This window comes from Arvicola amphibius, chromosome 1 (genome assembly GCF_903992535.2).
Source record: "Arvicola amphibius chromosome 1, mArvAmp1.2, whole genome shotgun sequence".
Classification (NCBI taxonomy): Eukaryota; Metazoa; Chordata; class Mammalia; order Rodentia; family Cricetidae; genus Arvicola; species Arvicola amphibius.
The window spans coordinates 72,968,179-72,990,168 of NC_052047.1; the positions used below are offsets into that span (position 1 = coordinate 72,968,179).

At 43.2% G+C, this 21,990-nt stretch overlaps 1 protein-coding gene across 1 annotated transcript in view; it reads right to left on the minus strand.

Moving 5' to 3' along the window:
- Positions 1-2,720: 2,720 nt before the first annotated feature.
- Positions 2,721-21,990, minus strand: part of Sun3 (Sad1 and UNC84 domain containing 3) — a 28,584-nt gene continuing 9,314 nt past the window's right edge. Inside the window, 9 exon segments of the mRNA XM_042055082.1 lie at positions 2,721-2,840; positions 4,315-4,341; positions 4,343-4,408; positions 7,216-7,383; positions 8,890-9,005; positions 14,199-14,283; positions 15,316-15,487; positions 16,220-16,260; positions 17,705-17,808. Of these exon segments, the coding sequence (XP_041911016.1) occupies positions 2,721-2,840; positions 4,315-4,341; positions 4,343-4,408; positions 7,216-7,383; positions 8,890-9,005; positions 14,199-14,283; positions 15,316-15,487; positions 16,220-16,260; positions 17,705-17,808 (899 nt within the window).

A 21,990-nucleotide genomic window follows, 5' to 3' on the forward strand; every position in this document is an offset into this window, starting at 1 on the left:
GGTCTTTGTGATGTGAGTGGCAGATGTGTTTCCATTCTGTTTGTTTTATTTGCAATGCTGTTGCTTCTGTGGAATTTTTATGCTTTTGTAGCTTCCTCTATTCAATAACATACAAGAATTAGCCTCAGTTTTATTGAGGCTTTTATGGTTTCATTACCCACTTGTAAATATTTCACCATGCTATATTGGGGATTTATCACATTGTAAAGTAATCAATAAAGAAGCCGTTTCATTTTCTAATGGCTAGATAACTGTTCCAACCATTTGCTTGGTTTCACTCAGGTGCTGTGCTTTGGATATGGGCTTGTTCCCTCCCTCTGATATTTGTGGGTGAGAATACTGAGTGGTGATTATGATTCTGTGCTCACCAAACCGATTAATTGTTCATATGGTTAATGGATTATGGGTTATCAACCAGGGGTGGACCGACATAGCGCCAGTTTGGCTAGGTCTCATAAGCTCTTCCCATGTATTACGGAGAGTTTCAAACTGCCAGTATGCAAGCCACTGACAAAATGCATCCTTCAGAAACTGGCAGAACTGTGAGCAGAAATCAACCTCTTTGATTTGTAACCTACAAATTTGTAGTGCTGTAACCCTAGCAAGAGAAAAGTAGACTCTGCCTGTGAGTTTGTGCTCACTGAGTCCCCACACAGGTAGAAATTAGTCTTGGCCTTTCCAGCTCCACTTATGTGTCAGTGTTCAATACCACATGGTTCTAGCTACTGTTTTTAGCCTTTGTCACGAAACGTCCCCTCTGATGATACTTTTTCAGGTTTCCATAAATGACGACACTGCCAACAATCGTAAACAAGATGGAAACCTAACTGCCACTCATATTACAAAGGCCAGGTTCTCTAATAGATTCTCAAAAAATAATAAATGTATTGTTATGAAATTGAGAACCAATCAGTCTACAACATACCTCTTGAGGTTTTAAAAACCACACATTTTGCATAAAGACTATGCCTATTTTGGCCTTCCATAAACAATTTAACATTGAAAATAGCACACGTAATGAGAGCAACAGAGCAGAGTAACAGTCCCCCATGAATGCTGTGGCCACTGCAGTATCATTTCACACCCATCTTCTTTTTCCATCTTCGTACTTCTTTCCTTCCCCCACAGAATTTGGAAACAGATCTCAGGTGCATCATTTCGCCTGTAAATATTCAACATACAAACCAAAAAGAATAATGTTTCTTTCTAAAAACATTAGCCATTTGGTAAGTTGTGGCAATGGCAACATTCTATATGTGTTGTATTTTGTGTGTGGGGGGGGGAGTTGTGTGTGCGTGCCATGGCATGGTGTGTCCTGGCCCTACATGCCATGATGTGCCTATGGAAATCAGGGACATGTCTCAGGAGGGTTCTTCTTTACACCATGTGGGTCCCAGGGATCAAATGCTCATCGTCAGAGGTGGTAGCCTCTGCTGCTGACTAAGCCATCCTGATGGTCAAGTCATGCTTCTTATTTGAGACAAGACCCCTCTAAATGTCTTAGGCTAGCCTCAAACTCAGGCTCCATTTGCCTCAGTTTTCCCCATGCTAGGATTCCAGGTGTTCTCCCTTATGCACAGAAACAATTCTTTTAAAAACAAAATTGTAATACCATTACTTCACACGGATATTTTTGAATTTTTTTTAGCAATAATTCTTTTGCTGCCTGGTGGGGATGGAACCCAGAACTTCATGCACGCAGGCCCCGTGCTCTGCCTTTTCTCTGTAGGTGAGCTCCGACCCAGTACTCTCTCTGACTGCGCTCGTAATTACTATAAATTTCTGTTTTTTATTGAGATCATTATCATTCCGAATTAGGTTAATGCGATTGATGTCTTCACAGTTGAGTCAGGCTTTTCCTTTATTGAAACCTTTTAATCATTCTGCTCTATAGGGCCCTTTCCCACATATACATTCTCCTTCCCTTTACCTGGTGCTTATGGTCTTTGGTGTGACTTTTATAATTTATGCTCTTGATCTGATCATTGTTTTTTATTTATGTGTAGCTTTGATTTTACATGCAGCAGTTTCACAGCTAACAGATTACTTCAATTTCTACTTGTTTGTAATCTTTTAAAAAATATTATATTTATTTTGTATGGGGTGAGGATCAGAAGACAGTTTTGGAAAAGCTGGTTCTCTCCTTCCACCATGGATGGTCTGAAGACTGAACTCAGATTATCTTGCTTTGGTCACAGAGGGGGCTTTTCCCAGCTGAGCCATCTGGCCAGCCCATTTGTAATGTTTTAAGAGGGCAGGTACCGAACTCTGAGGAGTCACCTGCAAACATTCGTGCCAGAACTTGCTGCTTGACTTTTATCTCTAATTTAAGAAGTATCTGTAGCTTCTCTACTTCTGCTGCCCAGAGCCTAGCTCAGAGTGGGTTACGGGTGGTAAGAGTGGGGCCTGTGCACCCAAGACGGGAAATGAGACCTGAAAGTGTAGAAGCTGTAGTGAGGACGGCTTCCCAGTGAGATTGTCTCCCAAATACAAAATCACCCCCCTGATGCTCAAAGTGAACTGCCCGAAAGCTGTTGAATTGCTTTACTTGCTTTTTTATTAGTAAAATCCATCGACTTCTTACTGCTTAGTAGGGGTGAGTTTGAGGTTTCCCTCCCACTCCAAATCTTTGGTTCTTAGGGGTACAATCTGATGTAAGGGAATAGAAACATCCTTGGACACTCTGGCTTCATGGTCCACCGCCTTCTACACCAGCTCCTCTAAGTGTGATCACTGGGGATGCCGTGGACTCTGAATCTGTACAAACAAGTATACTTTGGATGTCCCCAGTTGCTAAGGATTTGAAGTTTCACACATAACAAAGATTCAGATGCTTCATTCTGGAAACAAAGAGAACATGAGTGGTTTATAAAGATTTCTCTGGAAGAATCCCAATGAACAGTGACATGGTGGGGAATGTGGGAACACTTCTTTCCTTCCCTAGCACAAGTGCATTCAAATAGTGCACTAGCGGATGGGAAGATGAGCAGCTGGCAAGGAGGATCCCATGAACAGATACACATGGGGGCATGAAGATATTCAGGAGGTCTCCGCAGTGGTTCTCACTGCTGTTGACTCCCCTCACTCTCCCTCTGTGCCAATAAAGGGGGAGTTGTATGAAAATAAGACTCATAAAACTGACTGTGGAGGCTGAAGCAGAAGAAGCATGAGCTGAGGCTAGCCTGAGCTACCCTAAGCAAGACCCTGTTTTGTTAAAACAAAAATAAACAAAAGCTCAACCAAACTCAAAGCTAATATGATCCAAACCCATATGGATATGCAAGTCAGACATAGAACGCTACAAATATGTCCATTCAAAAATAGTTAGCCATCCCCTGGCATCTGGGAGGATTGCTTCCGGGTCCTCCTCTTGATACTAGATCCATGGGTTCCCAAGTCCCCTATATAAAATGGCATAGTATTTGCATAGAAGTCAGGGTAGCTTTTCATGTGGTTAAGACCATCTCAAGATGTCTTGAACCCAGGGCAAATGCTATGTTAACCCTCACTATGTTATAGTGTCTAAAATACACTAAAAGGAAAATCTTACTTGCTTAGTGCAGTCCCAAAGGCTTTTCCATCTGTGGTGTGATTCTGTGTGTGAGATCATTGTATGTCAAGAGCTGTTTGGGCACTTGGTGGTGGGACGGGGGAGACTTGGATCAAGTTCATTGTTGACCAAAAAGTATCATAACACTTATCCTTACATAGCATGAGATGCTTCCTACACATCGCTTCAGCTAGGTCAGTTTTTGTGACTGACTATAGATAATGAAGAGGTATTTTACACACTTTAGTGCACTTCGGGAAGTTTATCAGTTAACAGTGGGTGTTTCCCTCATTGGATCGGGAAGAAAAGGTTTACCTGCATTATCTGGCATTAAATATTGACTGCCTTCCTTTTCCCCTCTCTCCACCTCATGTCACAACCTTCAAAGCTAGCCTCTTTCCTCAAGGCAGATAAGACAGTCACTATTGAACCGAACTGCTCTTGTGGGAGATTGTTTCCTGTCCCATGTGCTGGGTGCACTATTAAAAAGAAAGAGACTGAGAAGCTCAACACATAGGGGGACTAGTAGAAAGTGAGAGCAGGTTAGAAACTGCTTTTGCAAGTGTCTGCCTCTTGTCACTGATTTTGCACCAATGCCCTACAGTTAAAGGGTGTGCACTAAAATGCATGTAAGAAGCAGAGTGGAATTATGACGGCCTTTCTTAGCTCTTGCTTTACTCATGGTTATTTCTGGTCAGCAGTTCTAGCAAATCCCTCTTAGTGATGAGGCCAAATATACTCAGCCATTCTTGGTGGGTTATTACCTGGAGCTCAAACGTTTGAACGTTTGTTTTCCGCTTTGTTATACATAAACTGACCTAGGAACATTTCTTCTCCTTCGCATTTTTTCATCATGCCCTGCAGGGAAGCAACAGGAATGGAGGCTGTTAACAAGTGGGTGGGGTGCTCGATGAAAGGAATGGGTGCAGGTCTTCAAGCTGCAAAAGTCCACCTGAAGTTGCCTGTGCGGGAGCTGGGGAGATGGCTCAGTGGATAAGATTGCTTGTTGTGCAAGCCTGAAGACTTGCATTCAAGTCCCCAGCTGCCGTTTAAAAATGTTGACAAAGCTGCCTGCGCCTGTAACCCCAACATTGGGGGTCAGAGACAGATAAAACCCCCTGGCCAGCAAGCTTTGCCAAGAAGGTGAATTTTCAGTTTAGTGTATTAGGGCCAAGAACAATTGAGGGAGCATTTGGTTCATCGATTCTGTAATACAGAAGGAAAATGGGAAGCACTTGTTTCTTGCTCAATGATTCCTGCCTGGAGGAATCAGTCCAGATGGCCTACAAATAAGGAACAGTTTGAGTAAACACACACAGTAGGGCAGGGCCTGCCAAGACTCATCCTTAACTCAACACTGCAATTTTGTGAGCATCAGAGGCTGGAATCAGGAAGCCTCAGCAGCATAGGATTAGAAGCACTGTGGGTCCAGGAAGTAGGCTACATTTTCCTCCACCAGTAATATCAAAGGATAGAGGTCAGGCCTAGCTAAGCCTTCGAGGAAAAATTAGGAGTAAGCACTCAGACAGAAACCCTGGGGAAGGTCAAACCGGCAGCGACAGAAACACAGACTCCTGTGGCTCAAGGTGAAACTAGCACCACAGGGACCTAGGCTGCAAGCCCAGAAAAGGCTTGGGGATCTGGGGCCATGGTATGCTAGAGAACAGGGCGGGGAGGGACTTCGGATCTGAGGCTTGGCTGACTGTCCATTTCACAATTCCTGAGAGCCCTCAGTCGTAGCAGTCCCTGCCCACCAGCCTCCTGAGCCAGCTGGTTGTGCAGCGAGCCCGTCTTGTTCTCTTCCTCCTATGCAGGTCCCAGCAGAGTGGGCTAGGCTGACACTTGTCCACATGCAGGAATCCTTCCAGAGGCACTGCATTGACTGTGCTTCTGGATTCCCACAGAGCATCTAGACACTCAAGAAAAGCTGCTTATAAGACCAACAGAGACCCTGTAAGCAAGCAGAAGATAAACGAAACTCTGCTATCCGCTGGTATCTTCAGGTGCGAAGAAGGCCGATGCTGCAAGCACCAAAGACTCTAACAAGCAATATTTGTAGAACTGAAGTCTTAGAGGGTGTAGTTTTTGGTGAGAAAATGAAAAGTCTTGCATAGGTGTTAGAGTAAAATAGGTGCTGTCTTTCAGAGACGGAATATGAATCAGAAAGGAAACTGAGAAACAGACTTCGGATGCAAGGAATGAGATCCCACGGCATCAGTCATCGCCATGCTCATCTAGCATCCTCAGATTGGAGCCAGAGGGTAGAAGAGCTCAGATGGGGATGGCTGGGAGGAGGGGAGAAGGGCGAGGGAAGCCATTTATCTGACTTGAATTAGCAGTGGGAGGAGATGGCCTCTGACGGAAAAGCTTGGCAACGTATTAGAGACAGACATGCACCAAAGTGAGCAAATTAGACAGACAAAACAGGCGGTAATACCTTTGGAGATGTTTAAAAACGTGTTCAGTAAAGAAAGTAACTTTCAAGTGCTGTCTGGCCAATACAGGGAGCAGTGCCCAGTACTCACCAGAAAAAAAAAAAAAAAAAAACTTGTTGACCTCTGACTGAGACAAAGAAAAAAAGGACACGCAACCCACCCCACCCCACCAAGAGCCTCAAACACGAACACAGATTCAGGAGTTCCAATCCAATACGTATTTCTGTAGAAACAAAGTCCAACATCTTTGGTAGATTCTTGCACAGTCTACCATATTCGTAATATTCAAGGTCTCATTATTCATAAAAGCCCTGTAAATAACTCTTAGATTGTCTACCACTAATAGATCAGTAAAAACCCAAACATAGAATATTTAGTCGTGGCTTCCAAAAAGAAGTCAAATATTGACAAGAGATAACATTGTAGCTAAACCTGTGTTAATCCCGCCCTGGAGAGTGCAGAGTGTGATGAAGGTGGTGTCCTGGCACAGGTGGAATTGATAGTCAAAGTCCATTCCTGGTCGCCAAGGGGCTAGGGATGTGATGGGGGGAATGAAGGTGAAAATTAAGCAGTATGGGGGTTCCTTTGGAAGGCAAACAAAAATGTTCTAAAATTGTGATGGGGATTCAGAAGTGGTGAATACTAGAACCACTGAAGTGTGCACTTCAAATGGGTGTTTTTTTAAGACAAAACTATCAAATGGGCAGAGTCACAGAAAAGACATGATTTTCATCTTCTATTGGAGGAAGCCATCAAATAATATCTAACACTGAAAAATTAAGAAATAATGGTAAAGGAAAATATGGAAGCAGGTTCCCCAGTAACAGGTAAGACTGCTGCTAGCGGGGGCTTTGAGAAAAAAAGAATTGAGAACAGGGAGAAGCAGGAAGGTGCATTATGAAGTTTACATAAATAGCCCACATTTCAGGTGTATGTGTGTAACTTTTTAGTTGTAAATAAAAAATATAAAATCAAACACAGAAATCATAGGTCCAATCCTCCCAGTCTGTAAGTAACAAGGAAAACACCCTAGACATAAGATACACAAGAAGCTAGTGTACAGTTCAACGGAAAGTCCAGGGCGGGAGATAGCTCAGTAGTAGATTTTTAGTTTAGCCTTCAAGAGGCGCTAGGTTTAATTCCCAAAGACATGAGGGTAGCTCGTCCTTCCCAGTCTAACACCCTCTATCTGCACCCACTCTGAATAGCAGCTTTTAGACAGCTTCTCACATAGACAGAGAACTCCTTGGGTGCACTCGAGGTGTTTCCTGAGGGGGACACCTTCTCTGAGATGTGCTCCATGGTGACTGCTGTCGGGATGATCTTCCTGGCCAGCTTGATCAGGATATGACCCTGGGAACCTGGAAAGGCCCAGCACTTTCCAGGGTGGACATCTGGCTGGAGAGAAAACATGAAATGAATCTCATTTCTGGGTGAGTAAATCTAATCTTTCAGTACTGAACACCTTATCACTACCAACTGTAAGGTCCTTTGGACACCCAGCAAACAGGAGACCTTCCCAAACACCCTGGGTCTGGCTGTTCATCCAGAGCACTTGTGTTTCTGTCCATCGGAGCCTTTACCACAGCAGGGTGTTGTTTTCACTGTTGCAACTAGACTGTTGGAAGGGCAACTACAGCTGGAAGTGTGGATGGTACTGGGATGATGGTGGTGCTGGGTGATGGGTGATGGTGGTGCTGATGGTGCTGATTGTGATGGTGATGGTGGTGTTGCTGATGGTGCTGATTGTGATGGTGGTGCTGATTGTGATGGTGTTGCTGATGGTGCTGATGGTGCTGATTGTGATGGTGGTGCTGATGGTGCTGATTGTGATGGTGATGGTGGTGTTGCTGATGGTGCTGATTGTGATGGTGTTGCTGATGGTGCTGATGGTGCTGATTGTGATGGTGGTGCTGATGGTGCTGATGGTGCTGATTGTGATGGTGGTGCTGATGGTGCTGATGGTGCTGATTGTGATGGTGGTGCTGATGGTGCTGATGGTGCTGATTGTGATGGTGGTGCTGCTGATGGTGCCGGGGTGATGGTGGTGCTGATGGTGCTGATGGTGCTGGCGTGATGGTGGTGCTGATTGTGATGGTGCTGATGGTGCTGATTGTGATGGTGGTGCTGATGGTGATGGTGGTGCTGATGGTGCTGATTGTGATGGTGGTGCTGATGGTGATGGTGGTGCTGATGGTGCTGATGACTAAGGAGACAATGTGTTTATGGTGGAAGTGATGGTGGTGGCAGAACTGACAGTGCTAGTGGTAGTGGAAGTGAAGGTGACCTTAGTGATGGTTGATGGAGAGATGCCAATGGTGGATAATAACAGCGATGGAGGTCCTGGTGGTAAAGAAGAAAAACAAAGCATTTCTTTTACTAGATGTGAAATTGTAACCTGGCGAGAAGAAAATGCAAGGTTGTCTCTGAAGACACTTTTCTACTTGAAAGCAGCTTCTGATACGTGGCTCACAGCGTGTTGACAGTCATGATCTTTCCAGGTGAACGAAAGGCTAAGTGAAAATTTGTTACAGTCAGTCCTGTGAGAACTTGTGATGGCATAGCACCTAATACCGGCCTGGCATTTGGAGAACAGCCTCTCTTAGCATATGTCTGTTGAATGACTGACATTTTCAGTGGAAAAGTGGGAGGTTACAGAATCAATAGAAATGAAAGGTATAAAATTCTGGGTGTTTTGACAACTCGTTTTCTGATCTTAAAAATGCAATAATTAATAATAGTTTATTGTTATTAATGTGTACAGTGTGATGGTATAGAGATGTAAGAAGTATCCTGGCTCTATAGGCAGTGTGGTCGTTCTTGCCTCCAGCTTAGACATCAACACAATCATGGTCCTTAATAACAAAACTGTAAGGTAGACGTAATGTCCTGTTTAGCACTTACCTGAAGAATCATATCTGGGGGCATCTCATAATTGAGGAACCCTATCCCATGCCAGTACAGTTTTGCTTTATTGTTTTTGTAACTTTCTGAGGTCCCAGCTTCAATGACAGAGGCTCCTAAAATTGCAAATATTTTAAACTTAATGCATAAAACCTAATACATGCCATCTGGATTTCAATGATCTCCCTGGAAAGCCACTACTGTCAAAATCACAAAGTCAGATTCACACTCAGGACTCAGTCAGGCCTGTATAAACTACTGACATCCTGTAATCTCCAGAAATGTGTTTGCTCATCTGTTTCTTGGTTTGAAATAGGGCCTCACTAGATATTGAAGACTGACTTTGAACTTGTAGCAATCCACCTGCCTCAGCTTCCTAAGTGCTTGGAGTATAGGTATGTGGCACCATATCCAGACAGAAAGTCATGTTTAATTTTTCTAGTTTCACAAAATTTCTGAAACTTACGATGAAAAAATTCTTAAATACTGGAACAATTGAATCAAAACTAAAACTAATATATACTATATTTATCAGCATCCAGAAAATTAGATTTTCTGTCAGCCTCCTCCACTCAATAAAAAGCAGCAAAGCCACACCACATGTGTGCCCTTCATGTTATCTTTGTAATAATAATTATGCAAATTCATCAGACTTTAATTTTTTGTAGGAGGTTTAATTGTAATAAAAGCATAAAGGGATTTAGCAAACATTATCCCTTCACGTTGTTTCATTTAGGAGGGAAACATACTTGAGACATGAGAAATTTTAAAATGCAAATCACTTCTTTAAATTTCACTTAATATAGTGCAGTATAACCCTGAAGTCCATGAGCTTGCATTAACATCCATGTTCTTGACCAGGCATCTACGCTATGAACTTTGTCTGCGATAGCACACTTTGAACTATTAAATGTGGGCCTGTGGTCGCCACACATAACAAGAGGAGCTACAAATCTCCAATTTAAACTTGAAATTTAGATACTGAGCAATAGTTAGGAAGATGGCTCAGCGATTAAGAGTGCTCTGTTCTTCCAGAGAACCTGATTTTAATTCCTAGAACTTACTTCAGGTAGTTCACAGCCACCTTTGACAACAGCTCGAGGGACACCAGGGACTCTCTGGCATTCATGAACACCACACACACACACACACACACACACACACACACACACACACACACAATTAAAACTGTGTCTTCAGTTTTGAAGTAACAGTCTTACGTTATACAATTCTTGGGGCTTGCTTATCCTGCAGTTGCTTTCCATTCTCCAAAAGTGAAACTGAAGCAGGCATCTTTTCTCTAACAATTAATATCCCTACTTGTATGACCTGCTGGACAGGAAAATCCCTTTTGCATACTAAAGCTAATATAAGTCTGATTCCCCCTTAGAATCATCACATGAGAAAAAAATTAATTGTGGGTGTTTGGCTGAAAACTTCGCCTCAAGACTCTACCTCAGTTATACTCCTCGGGTTCCAAACCTTGTTCCCTTAGAAAAACCACCAAAAGTCTCTTGTAGACCAGGCTGGTCTTGAACTCACAGAAGTCCGCCTGCCTCTGCCTCCTGAGTGCTAGGATTTAAGGTGTGGGCCACCGCCATCCGGCTTTAACTCAACTTTTAGTTGGCTTATTGTATTTGCGGAGAAACCCACTACCCAGGATCCAAAAACACTTATCTGTGGGTTTTAAAGAACTCATGCTTATTCATTATTTTAATTAATTTTTTTTAGGTTTTTGTTTGTTTTGTTATTTTGTTTTTGTGTTGTTTGCTTGTTTGTTTGTTTGGTTGGGTTTTCAAGACAGTTTCTGCCAGCCTCTGCCTCCTGAGTGCTGGATTAATGCATGTTGCTACTACCGCTGGCTTAGACTTTAGTTCTAATTAGCATTCTTGAAAAATAATTTACACACCCAGTAATTCACGGACCATTTACAGTTCAGTGTTTCTTGTTTTAGCATATTCAGAATATGCCAGCCAGCCATCATGCGCCAATTTAGGAGGAGTCACTCGCAAAAAGAGCACAGTGAGCAGCAGTCCTCCCCATTCCTTCAGCCTCCAGACCCAGGCCGAGCAGTGTCTGATCAGTCCTCCGTCACACACCCACCTATCCCAGCCATTCCTTTTACTGTCTCTTTGCGGCGCAGTCGCATTCTGCAGCTTGTTTCATGTGGCAGTTTAGGGGCTTCGCTAAAGCATTTGCGATCCCTGTGTGCAGTGGTGAGTACCGCAGAGCCATTCTTTATGTGGCCTTCTGAGTACTTTATTCATCTCTTAGTGAACATTTCTCACTGTGGTGATTGTCAATCTGGCCACCACGGGCATTCTCACTCGGTTTTGTGGGTTTTACAGAACGAGGGCTCAAAACCCAAGCCCTTATGGGGTCCCTAAGTAGGCACTCTTGGCACCGAGCTGCACTCCCAGCTTTGGCATGCACGCTTTGCTGTAAGTGGTAATATTTAATTCTTAGAGTGAATACCTAGAGGTGGTGCAACAGGGGTCACTAGGGCTATATTTAACTTGAGAGGCAGCTGTCAGGTTCGCCTTCCAAATGTACCGCTTACTATCTACACATCCCGACGGACCGTGGATGGAAGCCCAGGGCTTTCCGGGTCCTGCCGCACTTGGCAGGCTAGCGTCTGTCACTCTGATCGATGTTCCTGGCGCGTCATTGTGCTCTGGAGTCCCCATTTCACTAACGAATAATAATGCCCAGTAATTTTTTCATGTTTATTTCATATTTGAATTTCTTGTAATGAAGTGTTTTCTGATCTTTTGCCCAGTTTTGAAATTGTATTATCTGTTTTATAATTATTGAAGTTTGAAAGCTGTCATGAATTTTAGATCCAAGAGCTTTGCTAAACTTATGTGTCAATATTCTCTCTCCAGCCCTGTGAATTTTCATTCTCTTAATTCTCCTTTTTAGAAGAGAAATTAATACTAATGGTGTCCAAACTCTCCGTTCTTTTCCTTTGGTCACGTTACACGTGTTTTCTTTATGATAACCTTTCCTAGGCTGGCGAAGGACAATTGGAAGTTCAAGACCAACCTGGGCTATGATGTGAGTTCCAGGTCAGCTGGAGAACTTATCAAGACCCTGCCTCAAAATAAAAATTTAGGGAAGGTCTAAACAAAACTCAATGGTAGGGTGTTTATCACACAAGCCAGAGACCATGAGTTCAGTCCCTAGTGTAACAAAATAACGAATAAAAGACTACTCCTCTTTCCTTTAGTTTTTGTTTTAGAAATCGGAAAACTTCATGCCTTACACTCTGACTTTAGGTTCATATCTGGTAAATTACAGCTAAGGTTTAGTCTGCAATGAACACCCTTTGTTTCAGAACCACTGCCTTGACGTTTCCATTTGCCAAAACTCAATTCACCATATCCATGTGGACTGACTTGTGTTCTGTGCCACCATCTTTGATTTTCAGGCCTTCATGATAATCCTGAAAACCAGCTACCAAATGTTCCAGCTATACACACACACACACACACACACACACACACACACCCAATATAAACATCAGTTTTTCTAGTAGATATTTTGCCCTGTTTTTTCTCTGTGTTAGCAAACATGTTGTTTATAAGTTGACATCTGTTAGTTCTTTTCTAATTTGCCTACTTTGGGGTCCTCTCTCCCTCTCTCTCTCTCTCTCTCTCATCTCTCTCTCTCTCTCTCTCTCTGTGTGTGTGTGTGTGTGTGTGTGTGTATGTGTGTGTGTGTTCCATTTCTTGTCTTGGAGCATGGGTTAGGACTTCTGTGGCATTGGTAACTAAGAATGGTAAGAATGGATGGGGCATCCTTACCATGGTTTCTCCTAAGGCCATAAATATCTGTGCTGACATAAGGAATTATGCAGGACATTCTTTGTCAGGATGAAGAAAATCTCTCTAGTTTGTTCAGTGTTTAATCATAAAATGAATTGAATGTTGTTAAATTAAATTTTAATTTACCTAACACCACAATGATTAGATTGTTAATCTATTGGAGGTAGCAAATGGTGCAGATATAATTTCAAAGTATAAGGCTTTTAGTCCCAGAAGAGGTCCTACTTATTCACACAAATTTATTATCATTCTTGTGTAATCCCTGGATTCAGTTTGTTGTAAGATGTTACAAAATGAAGCTGGGGCAATGGTGGCGCACACCTTAACCCCAGCCCTTGGGAGGCAGAGGCAGGGCTGATATTCCCTGAGTTCAAGACCAGTCTCTGGTCTGCGGGCATAGTGAGTTCCAGGGCAGAGCTACATAGTGAGAAATGTCTCAGATAAGAAACAAACAAATATTATGAAATGATAAATAGGGCAAGTGGACCATTTGAGCTTAGAGTTTTTCTGTGTTTGCTTATGAATTCATAGTACAATTATCGCAGTGCTCGGGGGCCTAGTGTCCACCAGGCAAGTACTGCATGGCTGAGCTGTAGGCCAGACATAGTTTTCTTTCATGAGGGGTTTAAGTGGTGTCTCTACTCAACACATCATTATCCACTTCTTATTAATGACGTTTGATGGTCTGTACCTTTGAAGAGATGAGTTCACTCACACAGCATTGTCTCTCACACTGCCCTTCCCTCCTCCCCTCTGCACTGCCCACAGACTATAGAGATTACAGTTCACATGCTGCCCTTCCCTCCTCCCCTCTGCACTGCCCATAGACTGCAGAGACTATAGTTCAAGTCCTGCCCTTCCTTCTCTCGCTCTGCACTGCCCACATACTACAGAGAATACAGTTCACACGCTGCCCTTCCCTCCTCCCTCTGCACTGCCCACATACCTAACAGAGATTACAGTTCACACACCCTGCTCTTCTCTCCTCCCTTCTGCACGGCCCACAGACTGCAGAGATTACAGTTTAATATCCTCCCTTCCCTCCTCCCCTCTACACTGCCTATAGATTGCAGAGATTACAATTCACAGTCTAAGTAATCTTTGGGGGTTTAATTTCATTGGGAAGATGTTGAGCACCTTACTTAGTAAGCCATTTTTAAACAGAGGCCTTTAGTCTACAATAAGGCATCTAGCATCCCTGTAATGGTACCCTCATTTTGGTTCATATAATACAGTGTTGCCCATCTGCTGAGCTTAACTATTCCCTTCCCTGCTTGACTTCTTGTCGCATTCTCAGTTTTCTCTGGGGTCCTTCTATACACATGCTGATAGAATCCCGGAAACAATCAAAGGCAACCATTTCTAATATTTTCCTTAGAGTCTAAATTGTTAGTTTCACCCCTTCTCAAAGTCATAGGGATATGTGTCTTTAAAGCATTCCTTTTAAAAAACGTTATCTTTCATTATTCCCCCTGTACTCACCAGCTGACTTCAGGGCATAATCAGCCATCTGTATTTGGTCCCCTCTGAACTTTTTAAGCACATAATGTACCAAGTTTGACACTTCCTGTAAAGATTGGAGAAGCAGTTTTCCGTTATTAATCTCTACCAACTGCTTGCATAGCTACCCTTTGTCTCATGAGCTTGGACCCAAACTCCTTCATATGAAGAGTCCTAAGAGTTCCCAGCTACTCTCAGAGCTAGGCACCGGTGCCCTCAGATGTCTCGTCCACAGCCCTGTGGGAGTGACCCTTCTCAGACAACTCAAAGAACTAAAGCTAAAGTATGCTGGGAGCCCTGGTCCCAGGAAGGCGTCCCTGGGGCTCCCTCTTAAGCCCTCCCCGCTGTACCATGGTATCTTCCCATGGGATGAGATGGAGCTGTGGTCAAGTGCGCTGCTTGCTGGGACCTTTACCAATGTCCCATACTTAGCAATAAAGACGGGAATATATTCTATAGCTATCTGAGAATCAACAGGCCAGACGGGTGCTTATAACAGCAATTCTTGACCCATTTGAATCAGCGTTTGGCTCTGAAGGCTTCTCTTGTTCAAAAAATAAACAAGTACCCCTGGGCAGGTACAACAGTAGGATTTATCATTGACTAACTTGAACGCTGTGCCACAATTACAGGGACAAGCTTAGAGCCTGGAAGCCATGGAAAGCCAGGGTTAGATTTCTACACATTTCAAACCTAGACGTGGGGAGGTGAATGATAGCAGTCCAGGCAGTGGAAGAGCAATGTAGAGAAGCTTCTGGCCTAAGTGTAGAGCTTCCCAGAGGCATAGTTCTCAGGGCAGAATGGGAACTTCTTTCTGGCGAGTATTTGCTACAGACATTCACTGATCGCCATTTCTGAACCACTGGGTGGTTATTTGGTAAGGGGTAAGTGGTATCACAACACAATGTCTCCTCCGTAACACAGCAGTGGTGGGGAAGTAGAGTCCCAGGGACATCACTAGTGAAAGGAAGCCAATCAGGGGATCCCAGAGGACATAGCTAATGGCAGTTGGTACCCAGTTGGTAGAGGAAGTGGCATGAGCACCCTGGGGCTAAATGTCTCACCCCCCCCCCCCCATCCATGCCCCAGACAGCCTTACGTCATCAAGAACCTCAGTGGTGCCCTGGTTCTGCATAGCCTCTTGGTGGGCAGGCCAGCTGTGATTGTGTATGCCGTCCTTCATGTCTCTAAGTAATGCCTTCAGAACATCTATTTGTTCAGTTAAAATCAGGATTTCACGAAAATTTTTCTCCAAAGTCTGACTCTCCTTCCTGGATGCAGAAGAACCACAAGGTGAAAGCGGAAAGCAGTAAAGCTCCTGCCAACAGCTTCAGGGCCAGCAACGGGGAAAGGTTGTCAACATAAGGGGAGGAAGGATTCTGCAAGGAGGGGAAGGCTGGGATGTGCCTCTGTCTGCTCATGACATTTCAGTGTGTATGAAAAGCAAGGTGGCCACTCAGAAGACCAGAGTCAGAGGGCATCCTTGCATGGCTTTTTCTACACTGAACGATGCGGGAGGCAAGCAACCCACCTTGTCCTCAGTCAAGTAACTTCATACAGGTGAATGCTAAACCCCGATGTCACCCCCTGTCAAGCTGGCATGTCCTGCACTCCACGTGCAGCAGATAGACATGTTTTTGAAGCTGTAGCCTGGAGATCACACAGTGTCTACTATTTATATTCATTTCCCCATTCATTGATTCACTTTTATTTGAGACAGGCTTGCCAGCTGTAGCTTCAAAATCAGGATCTTGCTGCTTCAGCCTTCTGAGTACTTGGGAATTATAGGATCATGCTAGGCTCGGCTGAAAATAATATTGTAGACAAATTTGGCTTTTTGTGGTGAGTAAGAAACAATGGCCAGGAAAAGTGCCCCTTGACTGGCATGGCGTATAAGGTCTATACAGGAAAATTATTTCAGTTCTATACATTTCTAAAAATAACCCCAGTGTTTCAGTGTTTGGAGTCACAGCAGAGACTGACCCGTACAAAGCCCCACTCACTTTAATAGTTCTAGTTGCTCCTTAGGGATTCGAAGTCTAGCCTGAAATAAAGGAGAAAAACAATTCTGAACCTTGCCTCTTCGCTCAGTTGTCTTTCTTCTGAAATCACACTGGGACCCTTGAAGAAACCACGGGACATAAGAGCACTTTTCATGGATATCTTCTTTGGCCTGCCGTGCTTGGGAAAGTGGCCTTACTCACACTCACTCATCAATAGAAAGGGACATTGAATGTGAACTCCAGGATGGCAGCCTTGTTTGCTGTTTATGGAGGTGAAGTACCACTGCCCACTTTGGATGCGCATCTGTTTTCCTGAGGATGGCTTAGGGTCTGGGCCGGCTCCTGGTTCCAGGACCAAAAATGTAAAGACCTCTAGCTGTAGAGGCTGTCTCAGGAAATGTCTGTCTGTGGGGTTTCACGTGGCTAACCTTTTGTCCAGGACCAAAGTTGGTGTGCTGGTTAGGTTTTTGGCAACTTAAAACAAGTTGGGAAAGAGAAACCTCCAATGAGAAAATAGCTCAGTAAAATTGTCCTATAGGCAAGCAGTGGGTATTTTCTTGATTAATGATTGATGTGGACAGGTCCAACCCACTGTAGATGGTGCCTACCCTGGGCAGGAGGATCTAGGCTGTTTAAGAAAGCAAACCAAGCAAGCCATGGGGAGCAAGCCAATAAGCAGCGTTCCTCCATGACCTCTGCCTCAGTTTCTACAGCCAGGTTTCTGTCCTGAGTTCCTGCCCTGATTCCCTCAGTGATGAACTGTGATGTGGAAGTGCAGGCCAAATAAATCCTTTCTTCTCCTTGTTGTTTTTGGTCATGGTGTTAATCACAGCAATAGAAAGCAAACTAGGGGTGGTGATGGTGATGGTGCACAGCTTTAATCCCAGCACACAGGAGGCAGAGGCAGGTGGATCTCTGAGTTCAAGGACAGCCTGGTTTACAGAGAGAGTTCCAGGACAGCCAAGCCTATATATACAGAGAAATCATATTTCCACAAATGAAAAAAAAACAAACAACAAGGAGGAAGAAGAAAGAAAGATGGGGGGAGGAGATGGGAAAAAGAGGGAGGGAGGAAGAGAGGGAGAGAAGGAGAGAAGAAGGAAGGAAACAAATTGGAGGAGTCAAGAAAGTTAGGAGATGGTAACAGAGTAGAGAGTGGGTAGGAAGATCTCATTGAGATCTCAGGAGCTTCTAGGCAAAGGAAAGCACTGACCTGGCTGGGGATGGGGGAAGGTTAGTCATATGGTATCATTTGTCTTCCCTCTTCCCTGGAGCTTCTGCTAGGGAGTTTGCAGGGGTCAAAAGGTATGGAGAATTGGGGAGATTTCTTAGCCATAAAACCACTTAGAAGAACCCACACTTGCTTTAAAGATTGCTATTGGCTGTTCTCCCAAAACCAAGAAAATATAATGCAAGTTGGACTCACCTTGTAGCCTACTAAGTTTTAAATGAGTGACATGCAACAAGAATTTAATGAAACATCACCTGGTAATTATAGAGCCGGGCACCATATTCTTCAATTATGCTAGATATTTGTCTGTGTTTTTGAGAAAACTTTTTTTCTTTAAACCGTGGATGATTTTGAAGTCCTTCAAAGAAAAGGCAAACTCTTGATTAAAGAACTTATCTAGAAACACTTATAAAACACCTTACATGTATCAATAAACATTTCTGTGAGCAGGAAGGAGAGAGTGGTCTTAGAAATTCGGAGTATAAAGGCTAGGGATGTGGCTCAGCATTGGCAGGAGAGTGCTTGCCTTATGTGGGTGACCACAGCATTGCAGAGGAAGAGGAAGCTGGGGCAATGGCTCTGTGGACAGAGTGCATGCTGCACAAGCATGAGGACCCGGGTTTGGATCCCTGGAGCTGATGTGGCTACGCGAGCTCATAATCCCTACCCTGCAGAGGTGCTGCTATAGGAGACAGCTGAGCATCTGGAATTCTAGGTTTAGTGAGAGATCTTGTCTTGAAAATTAAGGTGGATCAAAATAGAGGAAAACACCGGACACTGACCTCTGGCTTTTGCACAGTCACACAGGGGCATGTGCACCTGTGCACACATGCACATACATGTATACATCAAACACGCACATGTGCGTACATACACATACAAGGTTGAGAAGGACAAGAAGACAGGAACAGATTCTTGGGTGCCCTCACAAAAATATCATAGCAGAGAGAGAGACAGAGAGAGAGAGAGAGAGAGAGGGAGAGAGAGAGAGAGGAGCTAGTGAGATTGGTCTCCACTAGATATGGGATGCAAAACAACATCCGTTTACTTGAAGGAATCCTGCAGCTTGATTAGAAAGATAAAAGAAGGTGAGCAGAGTCAGGGAGGCCTGAGGGACTTTACTGGGATGCACACTGTGCCAATTACACATTCCTTCCAGACAGAGGAAGAGACAAAAGGAGAGAGAAGGAATACCCGACAAAACGATGCTAAAAAGTTTTTGAAGAGATGAAAACAAATCTGTTCATCCAAGAAACCCAACAGATGCCAAGGAGAACAAACTTCAAGATTCCCCACAACAAAGCACATAATCAAATTGTCCAAAGACAAAGGCACAGAGAACTTGGAAACAGCAAGAAAGGAATGCTTTGCCGTGGATAGAGTTCTAGGCGGGATTATCATTTGATTTCTCATCAGAACTATAGATGCCACAAATCAGTGGGGTGATGTGTTAAAGTGCCCACAGGACAATCAGTGTATTTACGGTGTATTATGGAGACATTTGTATTCAGCAAACTAGAACTCTTGGCAAATAAAGAGGGAGAGGGGAGGTGGAGGGGTGCTCAAACATACCCTGGGGATCTGTTGCTGTCTTTTGGGTTAAGTGAAAGGACATTCCATGGGACAGCTCAGTGCTTATAAAGATGCTACTGAACTGACTAACAGCTAATAAAAGCCAGCATTATAATAACATGGGTCAGTGTGTTAGTTCCTTTTCTCACCACTGATACAGAGTATCCAACAGAAGTAACTTACAGGAGGAGACATTTATTTCGGTTCAGTTTTAGATGCTAATGGTCTACCACAGTGATGAAGGTGTGATCACTACAGGGACACCACACATGGTGTTAGGAGCTTGTGGCACGGCTTGCTCCCATCATGGTAGATCAGCAAGAAGAAATCTTGCACCCGAAGCAGGACCAAGTGATAAGCCTCAAGCCTACCCCCAGAACTCTCTATCTGCTAGCTCCATTTCTCAAAGGTTTAATAACAGCCCTACCTGCTGGAGACTGAGTATTCAAACACAAGCTTGTGGGACGCATTTTATATTCAAACTATAATAGATGGCAACTCAGGTTTAATTTCTTAAATGATTTAAAAGATAAACAAATGAAACATAATGATAAATCCACGTCAATGGGTACCTGAGTATTTGCATGATTTATAAGCTCATTTGCTATCAAATTGTTCTATTATTAGTTCTGACTGCTGTAATTCCCATGGTAACCACAAAGAAAATATTTAACTCATGTGGGAAGAGTCTCAAAAAAGTACATTACAACCAGTTCAACACAAAAGGTGATCACAACAGAAGAAATTAGAAACAAATATAAGACAAAAAATATAAGACGTAGGAAAAAAAAACAGGAAAATGGCTGAAGAAAATCTTTTCTTATCAGTGATTAATTTAAATGTAAATGGTTAGACTCTCCAAGTCAAAAGTGGCGGTACCTGCAAGCAATTCTAACACTTTGGAGACTTAGGCAGGAGGATCAAGAATTCCAAGTCAAGGCCTAGAGAGATGGTTCAGGAGTCAAGAGCTCTTGTTCCTTTTCCAGAGAATCCAGGTTTGACTCCCAGCATGCACCTGGCAGATTACAACCATCTCCCACTCCAGGTGATAGAAAGACCTCTTCTTTCTATCTTCTTTCTTTGGGCCCAGAGATGTATCTTAGTGGGAGAAGCTTGCTTAACATGTGTATGGCTTTGGGTTTGATCCCCAGAACTGGAAAGTAACAACAACAGCAGTAACAACAACATACACACAATGCTAAAAACAATGAGAGAACTATGTGAATAGAAAAACAATCCATAAATCTATGGTCAGTAATTCGACCATTTATTGTTATTAAATTGGCGATATTTCCCAAATCTATTTACAGATTTGAAACAATCCCTGCCACTGGCACAATAGGCTTCTGGGCCAATGGGAAAGATTTAGACATGCATCTATGGTCAATTGAACTTTTGTCAGGATGCCAAGACTATTAAGAATATCCCTATGGGAGAATTATCTCTTCAGCAAATGGTGCTGAGCCAACTAGATACTCAGGTGCAAGAAAATGAATTTGGAATTGTACTCTGCACCACTTGACCATAAATGGACCAACAACATGAGTGTAATTGCTAAAAGAAACCATGCAGAAGAAAACAGCAAATCTTCATTGTTAGAATTTTGCAATGGATTCCTTGATAAAAAGCCATCAAAATTATAAACATTTATGAACAAAAGATAAAGTAAAAAAATGAAGAAACACTGCGCGCAATGAAAGAAAGCATTTTAAAATCAAACATCTGAGACGGAAAAACACAGTAAGAAATGGACAAAAGACAAGTCTCCAGATAACGCCTGCTTACTGTTTATAAACTCATGAAAATTAGTATCTATGAAAACGCATATCAATGCCACATTGACTACTCTGTAGCTTCCAACATGATTCTAATTAAACAGGGAAATGGCAAGGGAGATTTACATAGCATAGAGAAAGGCAGAACCCCCCCCCCCCCCCCCCCCACACCCATTGTAGGAATGGGCAGTGAGGTACCCAGCATGAAAGATTATCACCATTTCTTTCCTGGTATCTCCACTACTAGCTGTTTGCTTAAAAAGAATCTAAAATAAACGTCCAAACAAACACACATGCACATATTCATAGCTGTACTATCCCTAAAATACAAAAGATATAAATAGGCCAAATATCCATCAATGGGCAAATGGATTTAAAAATGTGGTATATATGCCCACAATGCAATATTGTTGAGCTACAGAAATGAACAAAGAAGTGATACACTATACAACAAGTATGGCCCTTCAAACAGGATTAATGAAAGCAAACATAGAAGAAAATTGCCATTTTTTCACCTATTTAAGCTAAGAGGCAGGATGCAGACTTGTGGAGGAGAGAGAGAACAGGAAGCTACTGGCTTGGTATACAAAGAGTTTCCTTTAGGAGCCTGATTATATGAGTACTTTGACAGAGGAAGGGCTTGCCCAACACTCTCCACTCAATAGTACTGAATTATCACTTCAGCTCAGTAGAGAACAAAAACAACAATGGCCAGTTTAATTCTCCTGAGATTTGTGGGCAAAGGTGTTTACACTTGAGCCAGCACATGTGTTGGTAAGTTGGCTGGCTAAAAATTGGAAATACAAAGGAGCGGTTTATAGCCTTTATAAAGACTTCAATGTGTATCTTAAAAGATTATATCATAATTATATAAGTATACCCCAAAGGCTAATGTGTCAAAGGCTCGGTCTTCAACTTGGTAGTACTAGGAGTTGGTAGAAGTTTGAAGAGGTGTGATTCAGTAGGTGGTTAGGTCATTGGAAGCATATCCATGGGAGAATGCTGAGACCATGCAATTTTTTTTTCTTTTTTTTTTTTTTTTTTGGTTTTTCGAGACAGGGTTTCCCTGTAGTTTCTAGAGCCTGTCCTGGAACTAGCTCTTGTAGACCAGGCTGGCCTCGAACTCAGAGATCCACCTGCCTCTGCCTCCCGAGTGCTGGGATTAAAGGCATGCGCCACCACCGCCCGGCTGA